At 44.3% G+C, this 26,855-nt stretch overlaps 1 protein-coding gene across 1 annotated transcript in view; it reads right to left on the bottom strand.

The window, feature by feature from the left end:
* GNA11 (G protein subunit alpha 11) overlaps positions 1-5,660 on the bottom strand; it is a 47,729-nt gene extending 42,069 nt beyond the window's left edge. The window contains exon 1 of the mRNA XM_083181416.1: positions 5,249-5,660. Coding sequence (XP_083037542.1) covers positions 5,249-5,384 — 136 coding nt within the window. The 5' untranslated portion in view covers positions 5,385-5,660. The remainder of the gene's footprint in view (positions 1-5,248) is intronic.
* Between the last annotated feature and the right edge of the window lie 21,195 nt (positions 5,661-26,855).

Genomic DNA, 26,855 nt, shown 5'->3' with positions numbered 1-26,855 from the left:
ACTATAGACTAGAACTATAGACTATGGGGGTATCCAATCCAGGATCAAGGTGATACGTGGTGACGGCCTTTGAAAAAGGCCGTTAGAGCCGAAACGCATCGTTACTACACCAACACCATTACCATGTATCACCTTCACCACATTAACTACTTCTCCTGAACAGGACGGAGAAGCGACTGCTACGGAGAAAACCGATGATTAACAGCGGCATCCCGTGATCTCGAGACCCGGAAGTGCCGCTGAGCCAGAACACACTGAAACAGATGCGGACAGGACTCGGGAAACAACTAAAATAAATGATGTTGCTGCACCGGGAACCGAGCACTGAGGGCGTCATTTCAACCCCCACAAACAGTGAGTGACATACACACACCCTGCTCAGCGGGACGCCGCTAGCAGGGATTAACTGACACCCACAAGACCGTTCCATTTCGTAGTGCTTGGAGAGGGCATAGGTTCTAAGAACCTATGAGATTGTAAGGGGGTTCCAAGGAATCGCCCTAAGCCTGCAAGGCACCTCACCACCCACCCAATACACCCTGACTTCTGATTACCCACAAATCACCAGGAGAGACCGTAGGTCCTGGGCTCAGGACCCACGGGAGCATAAAGAGGTCTAATAAAGACACTCTGAAACCCGTTTGGGAATCTCCCCTGGTGACACTTGTCCAGGAAATTTCCGACAAGTGGGGACTCCAAATAGGTGCATACCAAGCACCACGTAGTACCACACAAGGTATCCGCCCACTGGGTGGAATAGACACCTCTCCGCATTTAGCACACACCGCCTTTGTAAGGTTACATTTGTATTAATAAATTAGATCTTAAAATTCCATTCGGTTTCTTTCCAAATCCTTCTCACCAGCACCATTTATTTTTGGCAAACAACACTAGTAGGATAGCGCTCACTCCACCCATTATATACATTTAATTTATGTTAAAAGGGACCGGGCTACCCTTAAGAGTAAGCAGCACCTACGAACAATTCAATACACATAACAGTGTACCTTCACCAAATCGATATATGTATTTTATTTCAGAAATTACCATGTCTTATCCTGGTTACATCAGTTACAGTTATTTAAACAATGAATTGATTTATAGCAGACAACAATAGTGAGGCTTGTTCACATAGTGTTCATTCTAGCACCCGCTATCTTTGAATACCCATGCAGTTCCTGTTCCCTGCCTGGGGTGTCGCTGTCTGCTGTGGTGTTTTTAGCACAGGTCTGTTTTTGCATATCAGTGCTGATATATAGACCACACTGTGCTAGAAGCCCTATAGCAGACAGCGACACCCCAGGCAGGGAAGAGGAACTGCATGGGTTTTCAAAGATAGCGGGTGCTAGAATGAACACTATCACACGTCATACTTTTATTCACCAGTGGTAGATAAAATTGTGGTAAAATTTGCTTCTCTGTATGCATTTTAAATTTGTATGACATGAAGACCCAATTTTCAACAAGTTGTAGGAAGCCGGTAGGAATGAAGTGACATTCTCCATTCTATAGTGTATATTAGGAGTTGGATAGTCATTAGGCATCACAGAAAACGTAAAACCAAATACAAAACAAGGCTATAGACCCATCCCACCAAAAGATATTACAGAATGTGGGTTTTAACAAAAATTTATATCACTCGCGTCAACTAATCAACTGATTAGCAATACCTATGCTATGTAAGAAACAAATTTAAATAGAAACAAATGTAAGGCCTTTTTTGCAGTATTCATAATCTATAATACAAAAACATTAAATGGCACTTGTATAAGAAAAAAAAAATGATTGCAAAGCAAAAAGTTACTCAAGACTACACATACGGAGCAAGCCACTATAGATGAAGTTAAGCCAATAAACTGCAATGTGCAAACTGTTGTTGAGCGCAGGCTCTTGCTGAAACAAGTTAAACACAGCCACCGAATCCTGCCAAACAAAGAAATGCTTTCACCAGTTTCTGCTAGTTGCACTTCCAATAATGGCTCTACTGTGCATAGGTTATTCTCCATATAAAAGCAGCACTTTCACTTCACAAATTGTGTAGCACTGCAGTCATAAGATGAAAAACTTTGAAAGATTATATAATTATTTTTTTTTAAAGCGCTTCAATGTGCAAAACAGACACACGGGGTCAAGCATTTACCAGTACCACAGAGTCTGGTCTTTGGCGTGCTGGGATCACGCAGTCCTCTCCACTACACCTGGGCCCAATCACGGCATCATCTGGCAAAACTCAAGTAGTGCAGAAAGCGATTCACACCACAACATGCGGAGATGATCACATTGCGTTTGCCACATACTGCTGAGGGCCAGGTGTAGACAGCGGTCTGATAGAAAGATTATCTGGCGCGTGTTTTGACACTGGATCAAGATATTTGAAAAAAATACACCCATTGGATCCATTTTACATATTTAAGTCCACAACAACAAAAAAGCCTACAAAAGGGGATTACACCAGAGTTCTAATGTAAAGTATGAAGCACTTAGGTTCTGACATATCATTGATATGCAACATACACTAATAATATTTAAAAAAAATAAAACACTATAGTATAGTCTAGTTCAGTGGTAGCCAACTACGGTCCTCGAGAGCTACCAACAGTTCACATTTTCCAGACAACCTAGCTGCTGCACAGGTGCACTAATCACTAGCTGACACATTTTCAAAGATCCACAGGTGGAGCTAATTACTTCATTTGTGATTCTGTGAGGAGATCTGGAAAACATTAACTGTTGGTAGCTCTCGAGGACTGGAGTTGGCTACCCCAGGTCTAGTTCAATCAAATCTGTTCAAATTGTAGAGAGCAAGCTTGATCAATAAAATGTCTGACAAAATGCTTTGCAGTGATAGTTTATACTGTGGACAGCCTTTGCTTTTGTTTTATTTGGAACAAAAGTTCCTATAATGCGTATTATAAATGTCTGGGAAATATTTAAGTTCAATTCAAATGAAGTTCTGACACCTGAAAACAGACAGATTTCTAACAGCTGTTACAAATGTAAAAATGGAACTTGGAAAAAAAAATGCTCAACACATTATATTACATAGTGATAAGTAAGGTGCTAAATGGAAGGAAATTAGTGTCAAGAAATAAACAAAGTAAAAGAAAAAAAATTCAAATAAAACACTAAAAAGGTATAGGTGCCAAAACAAAACTTCTGCCTTGAAGGATAGTAAAAGTACTATTGTATGCACGGCTGTATTGGTAACTACTTTACATTCCTTGCAGCCTTTTGACAATTAATGTAACGTGTAATTTTTACATTGCACAATCACACACTGAAATCCTAGTTTAGTATGTACCGTTTGTCCCAACTAGATTTGCTGATATATTCCTTTTTTGAAGAGACGTTAATTTTTATGTAGGATAACAGGGAGCAGTGTTTTTCTGGACCACAGAAATGTGTACTAAAATACTGATGTGCAAAATCATTTTTATAATCATTTTCAGCAGTCATAAAAATGGAAATGTTGCTTTTTACTCAAAATGTTTAAAATGAAAATGAATATTATTTGCACATTATTATTCTTGCAAAACTTTAAAAATAATATTAAGGAACTGTAATCGGAGACCCATAATTGAAAAATGTGGGGCGGGATGCAATGCAGTCCAAGATCGTTGGACGTGCAGGATGCAGTCAATCTTTGTTTTAAAAAAAGCAGTCATTTACGAGGCAAAACCATGCCATGTACCGGATTGCCTCTTTAAAAAAACATCCAGGATAGGCCGGCATCCCACATGTCCGACGATCTCGGACTGCATTACATGCAGCCCGTGGTGATCTATTCACTATCTCTGGGAGCCACAGGAATCTGTTAGGAGTCAATTCCAAAAGGAATAGTGGTACTCTATCAACATGTGGAACCAGACGCATCACTGACCAGGGATAAGGCACTGGACTTCAATCCATCCCATTCTTGGTCACCTCCCAGACTCTCAGTCTTACCTGCAGAGCACTCTGCACTGGTATTCTCTCATTGGGCAACTCCATGCTGCTCATTGGGTCCTACCCCTTGGAGAAGAACAGCCCAGCTACTGTATGCTATTCTGATGCACACCGTCATCTAGGACACAACAGTCCCAGAAGTGAGTGGACATATGGGACTTTTTATTGGTAGATATGGAACTGCAAGATCCATTCAGCTTCCAATAATGGGTCCCCTGTTACCATATTCAAATAAAAGACCCACTATACCACAAAAGCAATTATTGGATGATCTGCTCCTTATGGCATCAACATTATTAATCACGGAAGCAAAAGTTGCTTGTAACAGGAAGGCCTATTTATGAAATGTTAATTTCATGATCTTTGTGCATAAATAGCCATTTTTACAGTATATGGATATCTCACGTTGAAGTAAAGAACCTACTTGGTAGTATTGCACATAACGCCAGTGTTAAATTCATGTAATACAAAATTCTACCATAGTAAGGTGTGGAAATGTGAAGTCTCACACTAAATAAAGTCAAAAAAGCTATTAGAAGTGCTACAAGACCCTCTTTTTCCAGTGTACTTGGGCAGAAGACAGCTGGGACAGAATGCAGGAGTATGAGCCCTCTGCACTGCAACCAGTGGCAAAAGAACACCAAGACAGCTGCTTATTGGAGATGTGGTACCAGAATAAAAAGAAAGGTAAATAGTGATAAGGTGTTAGTTATAGGTAACAGGCTATTAAATAGACCAGAAAACAGATAAAGCATGCAGACCAGGAACCACCAACCCAGTGGAATTACATTGAAATAATACATGCATTACAAAATTTGTAGACTTTTTTTTTTTTGGTTGTCAAAAACACTATCTTGTAAAATGAAAGTCATATTGGGGACAGCCACCATTGTTGGGGCCTGTGTAAGTACATTGGTTTCCTTCCCCTCTCTCTATTGGGGCAAACACACATGGAGATTCAGCAAGAGATGTGTTCTGAGCAATTTAGTGTGGGAGCTATACCTCACTGTGATATTGATAACAATACGGTCAGCTATCGTTCATGTGGAAGTGATAACAGCAACAAGGTAGAGCTGTCAGACTACACAGGCTGAGGCACATAATGGGCATGTACCATACACCGACGTCTACAGCCCCCATGTTGCTGCATTTGGACCCACAGATCTACTCTGCCCCAATCACCGCACACCCAGAGGGTGTCCCGATCCTGCCATAATGACCCTTCTCCATCATCCGCACCCAAGTCTCCTGCACTCAAATGCCTCCCCCCATACCCCGTCGCTGCCCCCATTCCCACAAGTACCTAGCAGCAGCAGCTTTAGCTCCCGCCGGGAATCCTTTTTATCCCTCTTCAGCTGCTTCTCGATCTCGGCATTGATCCTCTTTGATTCCTTCACCTCCTCACTCAGGCAGCAGGCCATCATGGAGTCCAGAGTCATCCCTTCCCCCGGAACCGCGGCCCGCACCGGGGGCCTTTCCCTCCCGGGGGGGGGGAGAAGATCGCTCACCTCCCCGGTCCTTGAGCCTCCTCACAGGGCGCCAGACATCCAGCCGAGAATACTGGAGGAGGGAGGGGGGCGGATACCAGGCTCTTCCCCTCCCTGCTTGGCCGTGCCCGGGGTTTCCGCTCCCTCAACCCCCGGAGCCGCCACAACCTAGTGTGTCTGCGGGAAAGCAGCCTGTGAGTGACAAGAGAGCGGACCAATCGGCTGGGCTGATGTCACGCGACTTCGGGCTAGGCGGCACAGTGCACACATCAGGGTTGGTTGACTCTTCCCGTTGATGTCGGGGCGTGGTCGATTGGAACTCTGGGTAGTTGCAGGGAGGGCGCTGCACTCCTTGTTACCATAGAGACAGGGGCCTAGCAGCGCGGCCTAGTGTAGGTTTTATGGGTTGTAATTCTGCGCCTCTCTATTTTTCATCTCCCTCTGTAGCTTGCTGGCTAAAGACGTACACGCGTATTTACATGTTATACAGCAGTGGTAGTCAAACTTTGTTTAACAGGGTTTAAAGGATATTCATTGTGGAGTTCGGATGGAAATCAAATTGACTTGAGGTCAACTGTGGGAAATCAGGGATATCCCTGAACCTGGACTGTTAGTTTGCCTAGATTACCTAAAAGATTGTGTTTGAGAACCCCTGTTATATTGGATAATGCACTTTAAATCACTGCAAAATGCTGATGATAAGACCTATTTGTAGGAAGGGGGTTTATCTTTTTTTTAAGTACTTCCTCATCTTTGCGGCCACCGCTTATGCCATTTATGTTAGTCACCATGTGAATTGTGATTGTCCCCTCGCGCTGGGGTGGACCTTGAAAATAACCCACACAGGTCGCGGTACTCTATGGAAGTTCTGTAGTGTAAGCGGTGGCCGCAAAGATGATGAAGTACCTTTTTTTTTTACTTGGTGCCCAAAGGTCGCTATCTGTGACCCTGGAGAGGAGAGGTGTCGAGACAATCACCACAAGTACATGGTAAATATGGATAGTTGCATCAGGGGACAGGACACTGAAGCAAGCATCAGGGTGGCAGAGGTTTATATATTCTAAGAAAGGCACATAAGGAGAGAGGGCCCTGCTCGTGTGAGCTTACATTCTAAAGGCACATGCATACAAACCACTGTGCAAATTGCAAAATATCTTTTTCATGGAATTCCAACAGTCATTACCCTGACATCGGAATCCCGACTGCTCCCTCGTGGGGGTCCACAACCCCCATAGAGGGTGAATAAAATAGGTGGCGATCCACTGTGCCCGCAAGGTGCTTCGTTGTGTTCCACGCGCTGTGCAGTCGAGATTCCGACGTCGGGCTAATGACTGTCGGAATCCCGACTGTCGGTGTGTTATACCACACCCCTTTTGCATAAGGTCTGAATAGTGTGTGCAAAAGGCAAGGGCGTGGCTTCCTAGAGGACACCAGATCTCTGCTTATTGCAGCTGGGTCCGGCAGTCCCTGATGCTAGGAACCGCTCTTAGAAAGGTGGCTACGAGTATCAGGGCGACTCTCTGGGATTACGGTTAATTGGAACAAATCGCATCTTCTGATAGTAGGAGAGGGGGAGGAACATTGCTCCAATCTCCCTCTGCCCCTCACGGAGAAATTTAAGTATCTTGGAATCATTATATCCAGAGATCCGAAGGAATTTGTAATGGATAATATAGGCCCCCTAATAGAAGAAACCAAGAGGAAATGTAAGTGTTGGATAAAACTGCCATTAACAACTCTGGGTCGCATTAATTTAATAAAAATGGTTATCCTACCTAAATTTTTATATATTTTTCAACAATCCCCTATATTTATAGGAGATGATATCTTCAGAAAGATTAATGGTATTATTATTCCATTTATCTGGGGAAATAAAAGATCTCGTATAAAATGGAATACATTGACTAGAGAGAGGGAGGATGGAGGTATGGCGATGCCGAATCTCAAACTTTATTATTATGCAACTCAGTTAACCCATATATGTAATTGGATTAGGGAAAATGAAATACCCTCGGGATTACCTGAACTCATAACAGAGGCGGTCCCAGGGCATTCTCCCCTGCAAACAATTTTGGTAACAGCTTGTGAACGGGGGGCCCCACCAATTTTGGGTCAGGCTAGAAAAATTTGGAGTAGAGTTGGTAAAATCACTAAGTATGAGATACATATCTGTTCTCTATAAAAGGTTTGAACAAACTAAAAATGGAACAAGTGGGACAGGTATGGAAACAGTATGGAGTCAATAACATAGGACAGATAATGGATAAAAATGCAATAAAATCTTTCTCATCTCTGCAGGCGGAATATGCCATACCCAAAGGGATATTTTTTAGGTATTTACAGTTGAGGAGCGTATTGTATCCTTATTATAGAACAGAGAATATTCAAATTACTGAGACACCAGTAAAAAATTGTATGCAGAAACTGGGCAATAGGAAGAGAGTCTCCAAACTCTATACATTTTTACTGGGGTATACTCAAGGGGATGACCTCCCAGAATTAAGAACAAAATGGAGGACTGACCTCCCAGAAATTAGTGAGGATGATTGGAAGACAGCTCTATTAACTCCAAGTATATCCACTAATTCCCTTAGAATACAACAAGTCCAAATAAATATTCTACATAGGACCTACATGACCCCGGTTAAGATGAGTAAATTTACAAATAGTTATGTGGATAGCTGTCCAAAATGTCGTGAATTAGGATGTACATTTTTCCACTTGGTGTGGCAGTGCAAACAAGTCCAAATATTCTGGCAACAAAATTGGGGCGATTTTGATTGAACTTGGGGTTCCTACCCATAGTATCCAACCAATAAACTGCATTTTGGGTATCTGGCCTAAAGCCATTATGAAAAGCGATTTAATACAGAATGCCATTAATCTGTGCTCAATAGCAAAAGTAATTATAGCTCGATCTTGGATGGCTAAAGAAGGCCCTGAGGTTAGGGATTGGATAAAACTGGTAAATAATACACTGGAACATGAGAAGTATGTATATATGTCGAGAAAATCAGTTACGAAAATTTTTAACATCTGTGGGGGATGGTACCATAAGGAGTTTGGTTAAGGAGGAGTTTGAGCTTATTCACACATAGGTATATATAATTATTCTTACTCTTATTAATTAACAAAGGCTTTAGATTAATATTATGATAGATAGGTTATGAAATCCATAAAGGTCTTAACACTTGGTATAAAAGCACTTTAACCCCTTCCCGACATTTGACGTACATTTACGTCATGGCCGGGATGTACTTCCCGACACATGGCGTAAATGTACGTCATGGCTTTAAACTGTCACCGCGTCTATAGACGCGGTGACAGTTTAAACATGTCTGCTGTCCCTGACAGCAGACATGTCCCTGCATGCCCAGGGGGGGCTGCGATGCCGCCCCCCCATCGGCGATCGCTGTGATTGGCTGTTCAGTGTGAACAGCCAATTACAGCGTTTTCTGTGTCACCGGCGAATAACGTTCGCCGGTGACACAGGGATCGGTGGTGATTGGTGCTGTAAAGTACAGCACCAATCACCACGGGGTGTAAGGGTGACACTGGTGTCACCCCACCCACCCCCAAAGGCCGTGATTGGTTCGTCGGACCGACGAACCAATCACAGCCATGGAGGGTGATTTAAACTAACGGTGACTGCACTGCAGACGCCATTCCGGTCTGGAATTGCGTGCAGTGCGGTCACCGTGCCTATCTGCCGCGATATACTGACCTGATCCTTGCAAACACTTACCTGATCACTGCTTGTAGCGTTCCTGGATCTTGTTACTTCTTGTGACTTCCTGTGTTGTGCTGTGCTGTGTTGTGCTGCTGCAGTGTGTTCGAGTTATAGATAGAGAGAGAGAGATAGAGAGGGCTAGTGACAGAGAGTGCTATATTTTGTGCTGCTGCAGTGTGATAGAGTTAGAGATAGAGAGATAGAGAGATAGTGACAGATTGTGCTATATATTTTTTATATATATACAGCTGTACTGCGTGTGCAACTGACTGCTGCCCCCCCCCCCCTTTTGTGCTGATCAGTATAAATTAACTGATCAGCAACTTTTTGGGGGCGCAGGTTTTTTTTTTATATATATACCTGTCAGTGCTGCTGCTGCAGTGTCATAGAGTGATAGATAGTGAGAGATAGAGAGATAGAGAGAGAAAGTGATAGAAAGTGCTATATTTTGTGTCTGCTGCCCCCCTTTTGTGCACCCCCAGCAACTTTTTGGGGGTGCAGGGGTTATTTTTTATACATATAACTGTCAGTGCTGCTGCTGCAGTGTCATAGAGTGATAGATAGTGATAGATAGAGAGAGATAGTGACAGAGAGTGATAGAGAGTGCTATATTTTGTGTCTGCTGCCCCCCTTTTGTGCACCCCCAGCAACTTTTTGGGGGTGCAGGGGTTATTTTTTATATATATAACTGTCAGTGCTGCTGCTGCAGTGTCATAGAGTGATAGATAGTGAGAGATAGAGAGAGATAGAGAGAGATAGAGAGAGATAGTGACAGAGAGTGATAGAGAGTGCTATATTTTGTGTCTGCTGCCCCCCCCCCTTTTGTGCTGATCACTATATCTGAGGTGATGAGCAACTTTTTGGGGGTGCAGAGGTTTTTTTTTTATATATACCTGCCAGTTGCACTGTCAGTTGCACCAAAGGTTGTGCACCTGCTGCCCCTCACTGGTAATCAGTGTCGCATCACTGATCACCTTTTTTTTTTTTTTTTGAGGGTGCTGTGGGGTCTTTTTAAAAAAATTTTTGATCAAATTTTTTTGATCAAATTCCTGTTGCCTTTGAGCGCTGTTCAGTGACGGACGTTACTGACCAACATCTGTGCTCAATTTTTGGCGCAGGACCTTTTTTTTTTTTTTCTGCACTACATACACACTACACACTACACACTACACACTACATACTACATTGAAATAAAGTTTGTACCCCCCCCTACACTATACACGTGTTGAAACATTTCACTGCCAGAAACACAAAAAATAAAAATGTCATCCCAAATGTCATCCCAAATGTCATCCCAGTCATCCAGAAGAATGTATTCAGCGGAGGAGGCATATGCCATGCTTGCCTCTGACTCTGACACAGCCAGTGAGGCAAGCGGGGAATTTGAAGGATTCATCTTAAGCTCCTCTTCCTCCTCTAGTGATGAGGGACCCCCTCAAAGATGCCCCCGTAGAGCAGCTGAGACCCCCCCCCAATAATTGATCTCGTATGGACCCCACCACCAGACAATTTTGAGCCCCAGGTTCCTGAGTTTTTGGCCATCCCAGGAATCCAATTTGATTCCACAGGTCTCAGAGAAATTGACTTTTTCAAATTATTTTTCTCTGATGATTTTATAAATTTAATGGTGGACCAAACTAATTTATATGCCCAGCAGTTTATTGCTCAAAACCCCACGTCATCATTTGCTAGGTGGACCCCTGTAGATGCAGTAGAGATGATGACATTTTGGGGTCTGGTGTTTCATATGGACATAGTAAAAAAGCCAGAAATTAGGCAATATTGGAGTACAGATGTTCTGTACAGCACCCCACTTTACCGTATGGCCATGACCCGGACTCGTTTTGAGTTAATCCTTAAATTTTTGCATTACAACGATAATGCACAGTGCCCACCCAGAGATGATCCCACCTTTGACCGGCTATTCAAAGTCAGGCCGGTCATTGATCACTTCAGTGCCAAATTTGAAGAGATGTACATCCCAGATAAATTCATTTGCATAGACGAGTCCCTTATACATTTTAAAGGAAGGGTTAAATTCCGCCAGTACCTTCCCAGTAAGAGGGCAAGGTATGGCATAAAAATGTATAAGCTGTGTGAAAGCACCTCAGGGTACACTCACAGGTTTAGGGTATATGAAGGGAAGGATTCAAGAATTGAACCGCCAGAATGCCCCCCTCCCTCGTAGGTGTTAGTGGAAAAATTGTCTGGGATTTAGTGCACCCCTTCCTGGATAAAGGTTATCACCTCTATGTGGATAACTTTTACACCAGCATCCCCCTGTTTAAGGCCCTTGGTTCAAGAGGTACAGCAGCTTGCGGTACTGTGCGCAAGAACCAAAGAGGCCTCCCAAAAACGCACATTGCCCAAGTAATGAGAAGGGGTGAAAGCAGGGGAATATGCACCGAAAATATGTTGTTGGTCAAATATAAGGACAAGAGGGATGTCCTTATACTGACAACAATTCACGGAGACAGTACCACCTCCGTCCCTGTACGAGGTACCAGTACCCACACCTCAAAACCTAATTGTATCCTGGATTACAATAGGTACATGGGCGGAGTGGATCTTTCAGATCAGGTACTGAAGCCGTACAGTGCCCTGCGGAAAACAAAAATCTGGTACAAGAAGCTGGCCGTGTATATCATCCAGATGGCACTGTATAACGCTTACGTGCTATTCCGTTCTACCAGCCAGACGGGGACATTTATGCACTTTCAAGAGGAAGTCATAAAGGGCCTAATATTTGGGAACCAGCAGGCAGAGGGCCCCAGTACTTCTAGTACTGGCCCCCGTATTGTACCAGGGCAGCATTTTCCTGATGAAATCCCCTCCACTGGAAAAAAGGGCAGGACACAAAAAAGGTGCAAAGTTTGCTATAAAAAGGGAATAAGAAAGCAAACTATTTTCCAGTGTGACACTTGCCCCGACAAACCCGGCCTATGTATAAAGGAGTGTTTTAAAATATACCACACATCTATGGATTATTAGGTTCATAATTTCACCGTGCTTCGGGGGTCTTGCTAATGCCACATAGCACCCACCATTCATTCCACCAGAATCTGAGCCGCAAAATCCAAAAATCACTCCTTCCCTTCTGAGTCCTGCCATGCACCCAACTGATATTTTTTGGTCACATGTGAGGCATTGCCGTACTCGGGAGAAATTGGGGCACAGATTTTGGGGTGCTTTTTCTCCTTCATACCTTCTGAAAATGAAAAATTTTGAGCCAGAACTGCATTTTTGTGTAAAAAAATGTAATTTTTCATTTTCACTGCCCAGTTGTATCAAAATTGGTGAAACCCCTGGGGGTTTGAAATGTACACTATACCCCTAGATGAATTCCCTGAGGGGTGTAGTTTGCAAAATGGGGTCATTTGTGGGGGGGTTCCACTGTATTGGTGCTTTGGGGGTCTTGCTAATGCGACATAGCACCCACCAACATTCCACCAGAATCTGTGCTGCAAAATCCAAATATCACTCCTTCCCTTCTGAGTCCTGCCACTTTTTGGTCACACATGAGGCATTGCCGTACTTGGGAGAAATTGGGGCACAGATTTTGGGGTGCTTTTTCTCCTTCATACCTTCTGAAAATGAAAAATTTTGAGCCAGAACTGCATTTTTGTGTAAAAAAATGTAATTTTTCATTTTCACTGCCCAGTTTTATCAAAATTGGTGAAACCCCTGGGGGTTTGAAATGTACACTATACCCCTAGATGAATTCCCTGAGGGGTGTAGTTTGCAAAATGGGGTCATTTGTGGAGGGGTTCCACTGTATTGGTGCTTCGGGGGTCTTGCTAATGCGACATAGCACCCACCAACATTCCACCAGAATCTGTGCTGCAAAATCCAAAAATCACTCCTTCCCTTCTGAGTCCTGCCATGCACCCAAATGGTATTTTTTGGTCACATGTGAGGCATTGCCGTACTCGGGAGAAATTGGGGCACAGATTTTGGGGTGCTTTTTCTCCTTCATACCTTCTGAAAATGAAAAATTTTGAGCCAGAACTGCATTTTTGTGTAAAAAAAATTTATTTTTCATTTTCACTGCCCAGTTGTATCAAAATTGGTGAAACCCCTGGGGGTTTGAAATGTACACTATACCCCTAGATGAATTCCCTGAGGGGTGTAGTTTGCAAAATGGGGTCACTTGTGGGGGGCTTCCACTGTATTGGTGCTTTGGGGGTCTTGCTAATGCGACATAGCACCCACCAACATTCCACCAGAATCTGTGCTGCAAAATCCAAAAATCACTCCTTCCCTTCTGAGTCCTGCCATGCACCCAAATGGTATTTTTTGGTCACATGTGAGGCATTGCCGTACTCGGGAGAAATTGGGGCACAGATTTTGGGGTGCTTTGTCTCCTTCATTCCTTGTGAAAATGAAAAATTTTGAGCCAGAACTGCATTTTTGTGTAAAAAATGTAATTTTTCATTTGCCCAGCCCAGTTGTATCAAAATTGGTGAAACCCCTGGGGGTTTGAAATGTACACTATACCCCTAGATGAATTCCCTGAGGGGTGTAGTTTGCAAAATGGGGTCACTTGTGGGGGGGTTCCACTGTATTGGTGCTTGGGGGGTCTTGCTAATGCGACATAGCACCCACCAACATTCCACCAGAATCTGAGCTGCAAAATCCAAAAATCACTCCTTCCGTTCTGAGTCCTGCCATGCACCCAAATGGTATTTTTTGGTCACATGTGAGGCATTGCCGTACTCGGGAGAAATTGGGGCACAGATTTTGGGGTGCTTTTTCTCCTTCATACCTTCTGAAAATGAAAAATTTTGAGCCAGAACTGCATTTTTGTGTAAAAAAATGTAATTTTTCATTTTCACTGCCCAGTTGTATCAAAATTGGTGAAACCCCTGGGGGTTTGAAATGTACACTATACCCCTAGATGAATTCCCTGAGGGGTGTAGTTTGCAAAATGGGGTCACTTGTGGGGGGCTTCCACTGTATTGGTGCTTTGGGGGTCTTGCTAATGCGACATAGCACCCACCAACATTCCACCAGAATCTGAGCTGCAAAATCCAAAAATCACTCCTTCCTTCTGAGTCCTGCCATGCACCCAAATGGTATTTTTTGGTCACATGTGAGGCATTGCCGTACTCGGGAGAAATTGGGGCACAGATTTTGGGGTGCTTTGTCTCCTTCATTCCTTGTGAAAATGAAAATTTTTGAGCCAGAACTGCATTTTTGTGTAAAAAATGTAATTTTTCATTTGCACAGCCCAGTTGTATCAAAATTGGTGAAACCCCTGGGGGTTTGAAATGTACACTATACCCCTAGATGAATTCCCTGAGGGGTGTAGTTTGCAAAATGGGGTCACTTGTGGGGGGGTTCCACTGTATTGGTGCTTGGGGGGTCTTGCTAATGCGACATAGCACCCACCAACATTTCACCAGAATCTGAGCTGCAAAATCCAAAAATCACTCCTTCCGTTCTGAGTCCTGCCATGCACCCAAATGGTATTTTTTGGTCACATGTGAGGCATTGCCGTACTCGGGAGAAATTGGGGCACAGATTTTGGGGTGCTTTTTCTCCTTCATACCTTCTGAAAATGAAAAATTTTGAGCCAGAACTGCATTTTTGTGTAAAAAAATGTAATTTTTCATTTTCACTGCCCAGTTGTATCAAAATTGGTGAAACCCCTGGGGGTTTGAAATGTACACTATACCCCTAGATGAATTCACCTTTGATAAAGCTGCAGGACGCAGTGAAACGCGTTAGGTGATTGCCCCCCACCTCTGGACACCACTGTGTTATTCTCGACAGATTTTGGATACCACTATTGTTGCTTACTCCAACTGGCATCTTTAATTGGCGGACACCGTGCTTACCCAACCCCTGGTTAACAACACCTACACCAGTGTGGACTACTACCTGGCACGGAAGCCATTCCCTTATTCCATCATCTGTAACACTATCTGGGTGAGATCGCTCCAGACAACCTTGCAAATTGAGATTTATCCATCTATCTCTCACTCCAACTATAACAAGTCTGGTTTATATCAAGCGGTAACCTCCAGCGGCATCTAACATCTCCGCATACATCGTGAGGACCCCCAGCATTACCACAATTCAAGGGATTCATCAATTCACTGTCGGTAACGTGCACTTACCATTTGTTTTTCCAAAAGTGTCGACACAGTCCACCTTCCTGTGTCCATTGAGGCGGGACTTTTTTTGTTCAAATTCATTTAATTTTTCTACATTCATTCCAATTTACTTTTATTCCCCCCCTTCATTCATTATGTCATTGTAAATTGATTTTATTTGTGTATTGATATACATGTGTTTTTAAAGAAACAGTAAAAATTGTTATACCTTTATAAATCTCTGGGGTGCTTTTTCTCCTTCATACCTTCTGAAAATGAAAAATTTTGAGCCAGAACTGCATTTTTGTGTAAAAAATTTAATTTTTCATTTTCACTGCCCAGTTGTACCACAATTGGTGAAACCCCTGGGGGTTTGAAATGTACACTATACCCCTAGATGAATTCCCTGAGGGGTGTAGTTTGCAAAATGGGGTCACTTGTGGGGGGGTTCCTAAATTTTAGCATCTTATGGTGCCTAGAAACCTACATGGTGCCTAAAAAATAATCTCATAAAAAGGAGGCTCCAAAATCAAGTAGGTGCTCCTTCTATTATGAAGCCTGTGGTTTGGTCAACGTGCACACTAGGGCCACATATAGGATATTTATGAAAACAAAAGAATTGGGGGAATCAATTTTTAGTCACATTTCTCTAGTAAAATCTACTGTGTTCCTTAGAAAAATGTATTAAAATTGCAAATCTGCAAAAAAAATGAAATTTTGAAATTTCACCTACACTTTGTTTTAATTCCTGTGAAACACCTAAAGGGTTAACAAACTTCCAAAATGCTGTTTTGAATACTGTGAGGGGTGCAGTTTTTGAAATGGCATCATTTATGGGGGTGTCTCACATACAAGTCCCTCAAAGTCACATCAGAACTGAACTGGTCCCTAAAAAAATCAGTGTTTGAAATTTTCTTGAAAATTTGAGAATTTGCTATTCATATTGTAAGCCTCCTAGTGTCCAAAAAAATTAAAAGGAAGTTGAAATAATGATGGAAACATAAAGTAGACATATGGTCTTTGTTAGTTATTAACTATTTTGAGTGGTATGATTATTTGTCTCACAAGCAGAAAATTTAACATTTTGCAAATTGCTAAATTTTCCATTTTTTTACGACATTTTTGTATTTTTCACAAAAAAACACAGACTGTATCGACCCAAATTTACCACTAATTTGAAGTACAATGTGTCACGAGAAAACAATCTCAAAATCACTGGGATAAGTAAAAGCAAAAAAAAGTTATCCCCACTTAAGTGATACATGTCAGATTTGAAAAAAAAGGGCTCTGTCAGGAAGGCAAAAACTGGCTGTGTCAGGAAGGGGTTAAAAAATATCACGTATAAATATAATATAGATTTGAATAATAATTTCACTATTAAGGTTAATTAAAGAATTATTCTGTCAAAGAATTGCACAAAGTATGTATTTATATGTAGGTGTATATGTCTGTATGTATATGTGTGTGTATATATAGGTATATATGTATTTATTATCACTTTTTCTCCCTTGTTTTCTCTTTGTGTTTTTTTGTTTTTTGGGGGGAAATATCCCCCTGAGATATTGTCTTCAATGGAAGGCAATAACCAATCTCGAAAGGTTAAGATTAATGGCGGAGCAGTAATTAGGACTGTTGAATATAAGTAGAAGAAAGCTCAGATATAAGGGACTTTGGTCTTTAGGTTTTGCAAGATCCTTACATATCTGTAATAACAATATATCCTGTAATCCTGTAATGGTTGTAGTTTTGTATGTGATGTATGCATGTTTGTATGTCTAACTTTGTTATTATCTTTATGTATTTAGAATAAAAAAAAAAAAAAGAAGAAGAAAGGTTGCAACCACTGTAACTTTTTCAGAAGTATTGGCAGTACACAGAGGGGAAGATAGAACTCAGAGCATCAGAAACTTCAATGTTTGGCTAAGGAATTGGTGTAGTGAGGAGAGATTTGGATTGTTAGGTCATAGTCAAGCTATCTGGCAAGACAGAGCCTTATTTCTCTTTCGTCCAGTCCGGTGACATAGCTTACGATGGGATGTAGGAGGGGTCTGCAGGAGCCAGGCACCTATGCTGAAAGTCTTTGGGAGAAGGCTCCTCCCTACTGCATCCCACAATGCTTCAGTTCGTTTTAGGTGCCCACAGGAGTGGGTGCTATGCTGAGCAACTGCTACTGCAGCTGCACTTTTTTTCTTTGGATTTTTTATTAGACTAGTTAGGTTTTTATTGTTTTATTAATTTAATAGTTAGAGCAGGTTTTTGGCCAGTGTGTTACTTCTTATGAAGTTCACACACACTGAGAGCGCAGCAGAGGCTGACAGAATCGCATCCTGTCAGCTCTCTGTGTGCAGAGGGAAGCTGTCTGCTCCCTCTGCACAGCGCTTAACCTCTAGCTAAAAGAGTTTTTTCCTGGGTTTCGGGGGTGTCCTAACCGTCTCCTGGCTTAGAAGGGGATCTTGGGGGACGGATCCTCCCCGATGGTGGCCGCCATCTTGGATGACCTTAAAGACTGAAATCCTGCCAGGGAGTTGAAGTCTTTTACAGGAGTCCAGCGCTGCTGGACAATTTCAAGTGGTTCCACAGTGAAGGGGAGACACTGGAGGTAAGGAGAGGCACTTGTGGGAGTGGTTAAAGGGGGAAAAGGCGCCAAATAGGCTACCCTCCCTGCTGAAGCAGAGACTTGGTCTCTTCCTGCTCTGTGCACTGATCCATATCTCTCCATGCTGCGGAGCTGAAACTGTGGATTTCTGGACACAGAGTGCAGCCTCTCCTGAAAAGCGCTTCCCTCGCTGACCGTTGGCAACATGAAAACTACACACAGATAAGTACACTGATACATTATTCTGTGCTTTTCCAGACATTTTGCATTGTGTTTTTTAAATGACTGACCGGTGCACTTCTGTTGCTTTGGAGGAGGGTGCGCGGGACATGTTTGTTTTCTGCAAAATGTGTGGAGTTAAATTTACATGTGAACAGGGGGACCAGGGGGAATTGTGCCCTTCATGTGACTCTGTCCCCAGTGGGTCGCAGGTCCCGAGGTCTGAGCAAGCTGAACTAGCATGGGTTGCTGCTTTAGGGAGGTCCATGAATGCCTTAACAGAGGCTTTAAACATGCGAAAGGATTCCATGTTAGGGTCTCCTGGCCGTTTTCCTTCATCTCAGACTTCTGTGGGGTCTGTTACCCTAGCACAGGGGGACTCTGTTTTACTACAAGCTATGCAGGACACTGCTCATGGTGTTCATAAAATGACATCCCTTATGGAGCAGTTTACCAAGTCCTCTGAGGATATTGCTCATAGACACCCTTTTTCTACACCCCTCTCTTGAATTTGGATTCTGATGATGACGGGGTATGTGAGGAGGATTTGGGTTGGGACCGATGTGAGGAAGCTGATGCTTCGGTTCCTGGTATTGAGGATTTAATTTTGGCTGTGAAGCAGGCATTAAATCTATCTGAGGAGGAAAAAGCTCCTGCGCACTATGTATTCAAAAAGAGTAGCAGGGACCCTATTTCTTTTCCTTCTGATGAAGGTATATTTTCTTTGCTGGGTGAAGAAGGGAAAACTACCGACAAGAGATTGTTAATGTCTAAGAAATATGCTAATATGTACCCCATGCCTGAGGAACATGTAAATTTATGGAAAAAGGTTCCATTGGTAGATGCATCCGTGACCAGATTATCTAACTCCACAGCCTTGCCAGTACAAGGGGGTGCGGCCTTTAAGGACCCAGTGGATTAAAAAGTGGAAGGTTGTTTTAGGGCAATTTTTGAAGGCGTGGGTTTCACGCTGCATCCCATTATTGCTTCTGCTTGGGTTGCTAAAGCAATGATCAAGTGGGCGGAGGCTCTGAGCGGTAATCTCCACCATGATTCGGAGGCTTTTACATTGGCTAAAAAGTTGAGATGTGCTGCAGAGTACATTTGTGAGGCTGATGAGGAAGGCGCTATGATGGCGTCTAGGGTCTCCGCAACCTCTGTTACAGCTAGAAGAGCACTTTGGCTAAAGGCATGGGAGTCAGATAGCGAATCAAAAAAGTTCCTGGAAGCTTTACCGTTTAAGGGTGATTTACTATTTGGGACGGAATTGGAAGCCATTATAAAACAAGCTACGGGTGAAAAGAGTACATTTCTCCCAACTGCAGCTAAATCTACAGGATCTAAGTTTGGAGTTTTTAAGCCATCCTTTCACTCCTCCTTTCAGGGTGGAGCGTCTAACAAAGGACAGGCAGGGCGTGGTAGATTCCAGGCCAGTAGAGGAAAGACTCCCAAATCCCGGTTTGGGGCCTTTACAAAGAAACATGCAGCAAAAGGTGATGATAAGTCCTCTGCATGATGGGGCGGAGGCTCCCCGTTCTGGGCTCAGAGTGGGGGTCGCTTCCTGCAGTTTCGGGACAGGTGGAAAGATTCCACTGGGGATCCTTGGGTTTATTCCATTGTTTCCGAAGGTTACCGGATAAATCTCAGGGGCATCCCTCCAAAGAGATTTCTTCCTACTCCTTTGCATCTCTGAGGTCCGCGCTTCTAGGGTGTCACGTTCCGTGAAGCACCAGCTGAAGTATAACGGAGGCTAGGTGCTTTAATATAGGGATGTTGCATTAACAACAGAAGTGAAGAAACAATGAAGTAAAATAAACCTTATTTATTAAAGGTACTGTAATACAGGTGGTAAATGATGGCACGATAATAATACTGAAGATTTGTGGAATGATAAAAGTCAATAATATAAGTCTCTATTGAAGAAGGTGTAGATGCTTGATAACGGGAGAAGGTATTGCAGGATTGGTTGAAGAATTGGATGATTGAATAATAAGTTGAATGACTGAATGAGGATTGGATGAAGAATTGGATGGATGATTGGAAGAAGGATTGGATGATGAAGTCTGAGGGTCCTTGCTGATTATGATCGTGGCTGTAGAACCAGGAGTAACCGAGGAGAATAACCGTCAGGATGTAGGATAAAGATAATACCCCTTTAGGGGCAATGTTCTTTCTAATTTTACGAAGGCTGTGTGCGGCAAAAGATATTGGCTGTGCAACCTTTGAAGGAAATTTACATTTTTGTGCGTCACATAACGTATAAAGGCCTAGGTTTCGAGTTCTGTTGAGTTAATAAAGCAATTTGAATGTTTACAGACTTTACACACCACACATATAGGCTATAGCAGTGATTTTTAACCTTATTAAACTCGTGGCACACTTAACAAGATTTTAACCTTTGTGCGCTCAGTTGTAATGTCTGTGCGCGGGCTTGGCGAGTTGTGTGCGCGCGCACACGCGCACAGCTTAGAGGGAACACTGTTTAGGAGGCTAACCTTGTCCGGTCCTTATTGGCGGCAGTAGGTTCCAAGGTACAGAGGTAACAGTAGACCAGGCATGTCCAACGTTGGCCCTCCAGATGTTTTGAAACTACACATCCCAGCATGCTTTGCAATAGTTTTAGCATTTTCTAATAGCAAAACTGTGGCAAAGCATGCTGGGATGTGTAGTTTCACAACATCTGGAGGGCCAACGTTGGACATGCCTGCAGTAGACGATCGGCAGGAGGAGGGCAGACTTTCACCGGAGATCAGGAACTGTAGTAAACACTACAGAGAGCCAGGAGAGAGCAATGCTGTTCAAGGCATGGACATCATTGTACTGACTGCCGGTCTGTCCAGTCAGTCAGTACTTAAGAGGTGAGCTGTGCGGCTATTGGACAGCCACTTGACAGGCGGGGGTGGAGCCGCACAGCACAGGTTGGAGAAACCAAAAATATGGCGGCCGCCAGCGGAGACGACAGAACCCAGCCGGCATTGAGTGTGCGCAGCTGCGCAATCTGCCGGCGTTTCCAGCCAGGGCCTATCCAGGAACGGACACACATGGCGCCTCACACACACCACCCATGTCCCGCGCGGCACCGGAGCACAGCGTACCACTTCACCACGCGGCGACAATGCGGACACCTGCACCCCACCAGGCACCGGAGCGGAGGTGAGCGCTAGGGTATGAGACATGCTGCTGCAGGGCCCAGAGCCAGGCACAGCATAGGGAGCCAGGGTAGCAGCCATGGTGGTCGTGACAGCACCCCCCCTTTTAGGAGTGGCCCCAGGATGCTCTTTAGGCTTGGTTGGGAATCTCCTATGGAAGTTTTTTATCAATGTGGGAGCATGTACCTCAGAAGCGTTGGTCCAGGACCTTTCTTCTGGCCCGTAGCCTTTCCAGTCAATTAAGTACTGCAATCGGTTATAACAGATGCGGGAGTCCAGAATATGAGTCACTTACGTTCTTGATGCCCCTGTGGGTAAACACTTTAGGAGACTTAGGTAGAGCAGAGTTAAATTTGTTTAGAATCAGTGGTTTCAACAATGATACATGAAATGAATTCGGAATTCTTAAGTAATTTGGCAATTTTAACTTGCAGGCAACTGGGTTAATGACCTGTGTTATCGAAAATGGACCAATGAAACGGGGTGCGAATTTCATCGAAGGAACCCGAAGACGAAGGTTACGAGTAGACAGCCATACCTTATCTCCCACTCTCCAGGTGGGAGCAGCTCTTCTTCTTCTATCAGCAAACCTTTTATACCTTTGTGAGGCTTTAAGGATTTCCTGACTTTCCTCCAGTGTTGATGAAGCTGCTGGAGGGTCAAAGTTACCGCTGGCACCGATGTTGAAGGCAGCCACTGGAAATCAGGAACCCTAGGATGGAAGCCATAGTTAAAGAAAGGGGTAGAAGAAGAAGACGAATGGTATTGATTATTATGCCCAAATTCGGCCCATGGCAACACCTCTGTCACAGATCTGCTTAGTCAAGCTTACCTGACTGGTGATTCTGCTCTGTGTCTCAGTCTGACTCAGTTCTGTCTCCATTCATGCTGCCAGACAGTCTGTGCATTGCTGGTTCATTGATTGGTGCACCTGATGGAAATCCAGGCTGAAGCTGGAATCACCTGTAACCCTTTGCTCTCCTGTTCCATGTGGCTCACCTGTTTAGTTCAGACTGAAGTATTCTGGATTCATGCCTCAGATTGCAGATTGCCCTCTGTCATTTCCTCCAATCAATACAAGGCAGGGGGGATAAATATCTTGCTCACAGAGGCAGAACTGGCTTCAGCAACTTGTCTTCCTGCTGCTTGCTGGGGCGTTCTCGCATGTCACCCAGCGTCCTGTGTCTTGAAGTCCTGTCCTCTGGGCCAGCGTCCAGGAACCTTCCAAGATATTTCTGTGTCCACTACAAGCCAAGTCGACATCCTGAGTTCCATTATTCCTGTGTCCACTACAAGCCAAGTCGGCATCCTGAATTTAAGTTATTCCTGTGTTCACTACAAGCCAAGTCGGCATCCTGAGTTCCATTATTCCCGTGTCCACTGCAAGCCAAGTCGGCATCCTGAGTTTAAGTTATTCCTGTGTTCACTACAAGCCAAGTCGGCATCCTGAGTTAAGCTATTCCTGTGTCCATTACAAGTCAAGTCGGCATCCTGAGTTCTGTTATTCCTGTGATCACTACAAGCCAAGTCGGCATCCTGAGTTCAGCTATTCCTGTGTCCATTGCAAGCCAAGTCAGCATCCTGAGTTTAAGTTATTCCTGTGTCCACTATAAGTCACGTCGACATCCTGAGTTACAGTTGTCATTCAGTCCTCCTGCATCTGCCAAGGCTGCTACCAAGGTTTGCTGTTATTCAGTTCCTGTGAGTGCACAGTCGCTCTACCCGTACGCCTGCTTCAGGAACCCTAACCTCCAGGGAAACTTCCATCGGAGGGCCGCGACCTGCTGGGTAGACGCAGCGAAATCCAAATTCCCTTGCGGGAATCCCTGGCGAAGACCTCTGCCCAGTTAGACTCCGCGCCTCCGTTCGGAAGTCTAGCCAACTTCCCTGGGGTGTCACTTAACGCGAAGGCAGTGTACCCGGCCAGTTATCCTCTCTCCTCCCAGTCCTGTCGTATCTGATCAGCCACCTTCGGTGGGTCCACGGTATCCGAGAGTGACAGTTAGCACCAGCCACCAGACCACCAAGGTCACGACTGAGTCCACAAACTCCTAGTCGTGACAACCTCAACCCAATCATCCTGGGAAGAGGACACATGTAATCGAAGAAAAGTCTCTACATCTTGATTGACCCTCTCCGTCTGGCCGTTAGATTGCGGAATGGTAGGCTGTACTAAAATTAAGCTTCATTTTAAGGATTTTACATAACGCTCGCCAGAATTTTGCAACAAATTGTACACCTCGATCTGACACAATTTCTTCAGGTAGCCCATGGGTTCTGAAGATTTCTTTGATGAATAAGTTTGCCAATTTTGGAGCTGAAGGTAAACCCCGTAGTGGTATGAAGTGGGCCATCTTGGAAAATCTGTCTATGACGACCCATATGGTGGTATAACCATCAGATGACGGAAGATCCGTGATAAAGTCCATTGACAAATGAGTCCAAGGCCCCTTTGGAATGGAAAGTGGCCTTAATGGACCTACTGGAGCTAAATTGGAAGACTTATGTCGGGCACAATGAGAGCAGGAAGCAATGTACTCCTGAACATCCCTTTTCAGAGCAGGCCACCAATATCGACGTGACAGGAATTCATAGGTCTTTTGAATCCCCGGATGACCGGAAAACTTGGAATAATGTGCCCAATGCCGAATTTGCTTTCTTAAACTAGGTTTAACAAAGGTTTTACCTGGAGGGACTGGTACCTGCACAGTTGTTGCAGCAAAAGCAAGAGGATCAATGATTGGACTTCCTATGTAAGATTTAGACTCCTCCTCAGTTTCCCAAGACCTAGACAAGGCATCTGCTTTACGATTCTTCGCTCTAGGACAGGGCTGGGCAATTGCGGCCCTCCAGATGTTGATGAACTACACATCCCAGCATGCCTTGCATCAGTTTCAGCATGGCCACATAGCAAAACTAATGCAAAGCATCTTGGGATGTGTAGTTCATCAACATCTGGAGGGCCGCAATTGCCCAGCCCTGCTCTAGGAGAAAAGGTCCATTTGAAGTTGAATCTGGAAAAGAACAATGCCCATCTGGCATGACGGGGGTTAAGACATTAAGCATTTTTCAAGTAAAGCAAATTTTTATGATCAGTAATAATATTAATGACATGAACTGCCCCCTCAAGCTAACTCCTCCAAGGCCATTCTGATAGCCAAAAGTTCTTGGTCTCCTATGGCGTAGTTCTGCTCAGCCGGGGAAAAATTTTTAGAGAAAAAAAACCACATGGATGCAGCTGACCATCAGCTTTGGTCTGTGAGAGGACTGCTCCCACACCGATGGCAGAGGCGTCAACCTCGAGAGTGAATGGTAGACTGACATCTGGTTGAATCAGAACTGGCGCTGAAGTGAACTTCTTTTTAAGTAGCAAGAAGGCATTAGTAGCCTCAGTATCCCATTTGGAAGGTTTGGCATTCTTGCGAGTAAGGGCAGTTATTGGAGCAACAATGGTAGAAAAGCCTTTGATGAATTTCCTATAATAATTTGCAAATCCGAGGAACCTTTGTACCCCTCGGAGAGTATGAGGACGAGGCCACGACTGAATGGCTTCCACTTTTGCTGGATCCATCTTCAGACCAGAGCCGGATACAATATAACCTAAAAAAGGTATGGAAGAAACTTCAAAAATACATTTTTCCAGTTTGCAGAATAGAGAGTTCTTTCTGAGACGAGAGAGTACCTCTCTTTCAATTTCCAGATGTTTTTGAAGACTGTTGGCAAAGATCAATATATCATCAAGATAAACCACCACATATTTGTACAGGAGATCACGAAACAATTCATTCATATAAGACTGAAAAACCGCTGGAGCATTACTTAGACCGAAAGGCATGACAAGGTTTTCATACTGTCCATCTCTAGTATTGAAAACGGTTTTCCACTCATCTCCCTCATGGATGCGGATAAGATTGTAAACTCCGCGAAGATCTAATTTTGAAAAGATGATTGCCCCTTTAATCCTATCAAAAAGTTCCGTGATGAGTAGTAGTGGGTAACGATTTTTAATGGTGATGCATTTAAACCCTGATAATCTATACAGGGTTGCAATCCTCCATCTTTCTTTTTAACAAAAAAGAAACCAGTCCCAGCAGGTGAAGATGATGGAGCGGATAAACCCTTTAGCCAGATTTTCCTCTATATACTCTGACATGGCTTGAGTTTCGGGCAATGACAAAGGGTAAGTGCGACCTCGAGGAGGGTTGTTTCCTGGTATTAACTCGATTAGAGCAGTCCCATGGACGATGGGGAGGTAGTTTGTCGGTGGCTTTTTTAGAAAAAACATTGGAAAAGTCTTGATACTGGTTAGGCAGTCCCTCTGGAATCTGAAGAGAGACTTGACGAGTAGGTGCCATGGATTGGAGACATGCTTTAGTACAGGTGGCACCCCAGCTTTGAACCTGGGACGTTACCCAATTAACACTGGGATTATGGGCACGTAGCCAGGGAAGGCCCAAAACAATTGGGTAGGAGGATTTGGGAATGACAAAGAACTGTATTTCTTCCACGCGTGGACCAATTTGCAAGGTTAAGGGTTGAGTCTTTAGCGTGACAGTCTCTCCTAATATACGACTCCCATCTACAGCGGTAAGGTACTGTCAGGTCTGGGGTCTGTTGTGTTCCCGACTCTGACCGTGGTGGACCAGTGGAGGGCGCTGAGTATCGGAAGGCTGGAGGCCTGATGTATGACATGCACAGGGGCAAGGCCTTGCGTACCAGAGTGTTGGCGGAGACCACAAACAGAGGCGCGGAGTCTAACCTGCCAGCGGTATTCACCAGGGACCCCCGCAAGGGGATATGGACTTAGCTGCGTCTGACAGGCAGGTCGCGGCCCTCTGCCCTGGCCCTCTGGACGTAGGCTGGGACTGAGGCTGTGAGCACAGGAGATGGTAATAATAATGACACTGGAGACACTGGCAGGTGGAACAGTCTCTAGAAGGCACAGTGTGAAAGTGTCAACACCGATGTCGACAGCGGGGTCGATGGGATCACTCAACTGCACGATGGTAACTGCAGGAGGCTTCTGGAGATGGTATGCCAGATGAGGATGGTAGCAGGAATAGTTACTCGACTGCAGAGTGGAAATAGCAGGAGTCTTCTGGGGATGACAAACCAGGTAGTAGCTGCAGGAACTGTGAGAGGTACACGGGGAGACCGGATAACCAGGAGCCTTGGAAACAGCTGAACACAGGAGGTACTGGAGTCAGATGAACACAAGTACAAGGCAATGACTGAGGATCAGAGACCGGAATATATCCCCCTTGCTGAGTGCTGATTGGGTAGCTGCAGCAGCACCAATCAGTACAGGGAAAGAGTGAGCATACCTGAGAGGTATGCAGGTGTGTGGGTCAGAGGTTACCCTGGCTGAACAGCGGGATTGGACCTTCTGGTCAGCTGAGCGCATGTGTCCAGCGTGCCGGCATGTCGATGACACGGGTCAGCACCCGCCAAACATGGGACATCTCGCCAGATACTGACAGCAACCAGAGGCCTTACTCTCAACGCTGACCACCGGGAAGGTAATGGACGTGGTCTCAGACGGGGCTGAGACCCACGGTTTGTGACAGGTACACTGGGCGCTGAAGGGGGGTGGTAGGTAGACGCCAATGTTTAACAACATCAGTGGTGATG

The sequence above is a fragment of the Crinia signifera genome, chromosome 1 (genome assembly GCF_055691185.1).
Source record: "Crinia signifera chromosome 1, ASM5569118v1, whole genome shotgun sequence".
In the NCBI taxonomy this organism is placed as follows: Eukaryota; Metazoa; Chordata; class Amphibia; order Anura; family Myobatrachidae; genus Crinia; species Crinia signifera.
The sequence above is the reverse complement of the archived record's forward strand: the minus strand, read 5'-3'. Positions and strand labels throughout refer to the sequence as shown.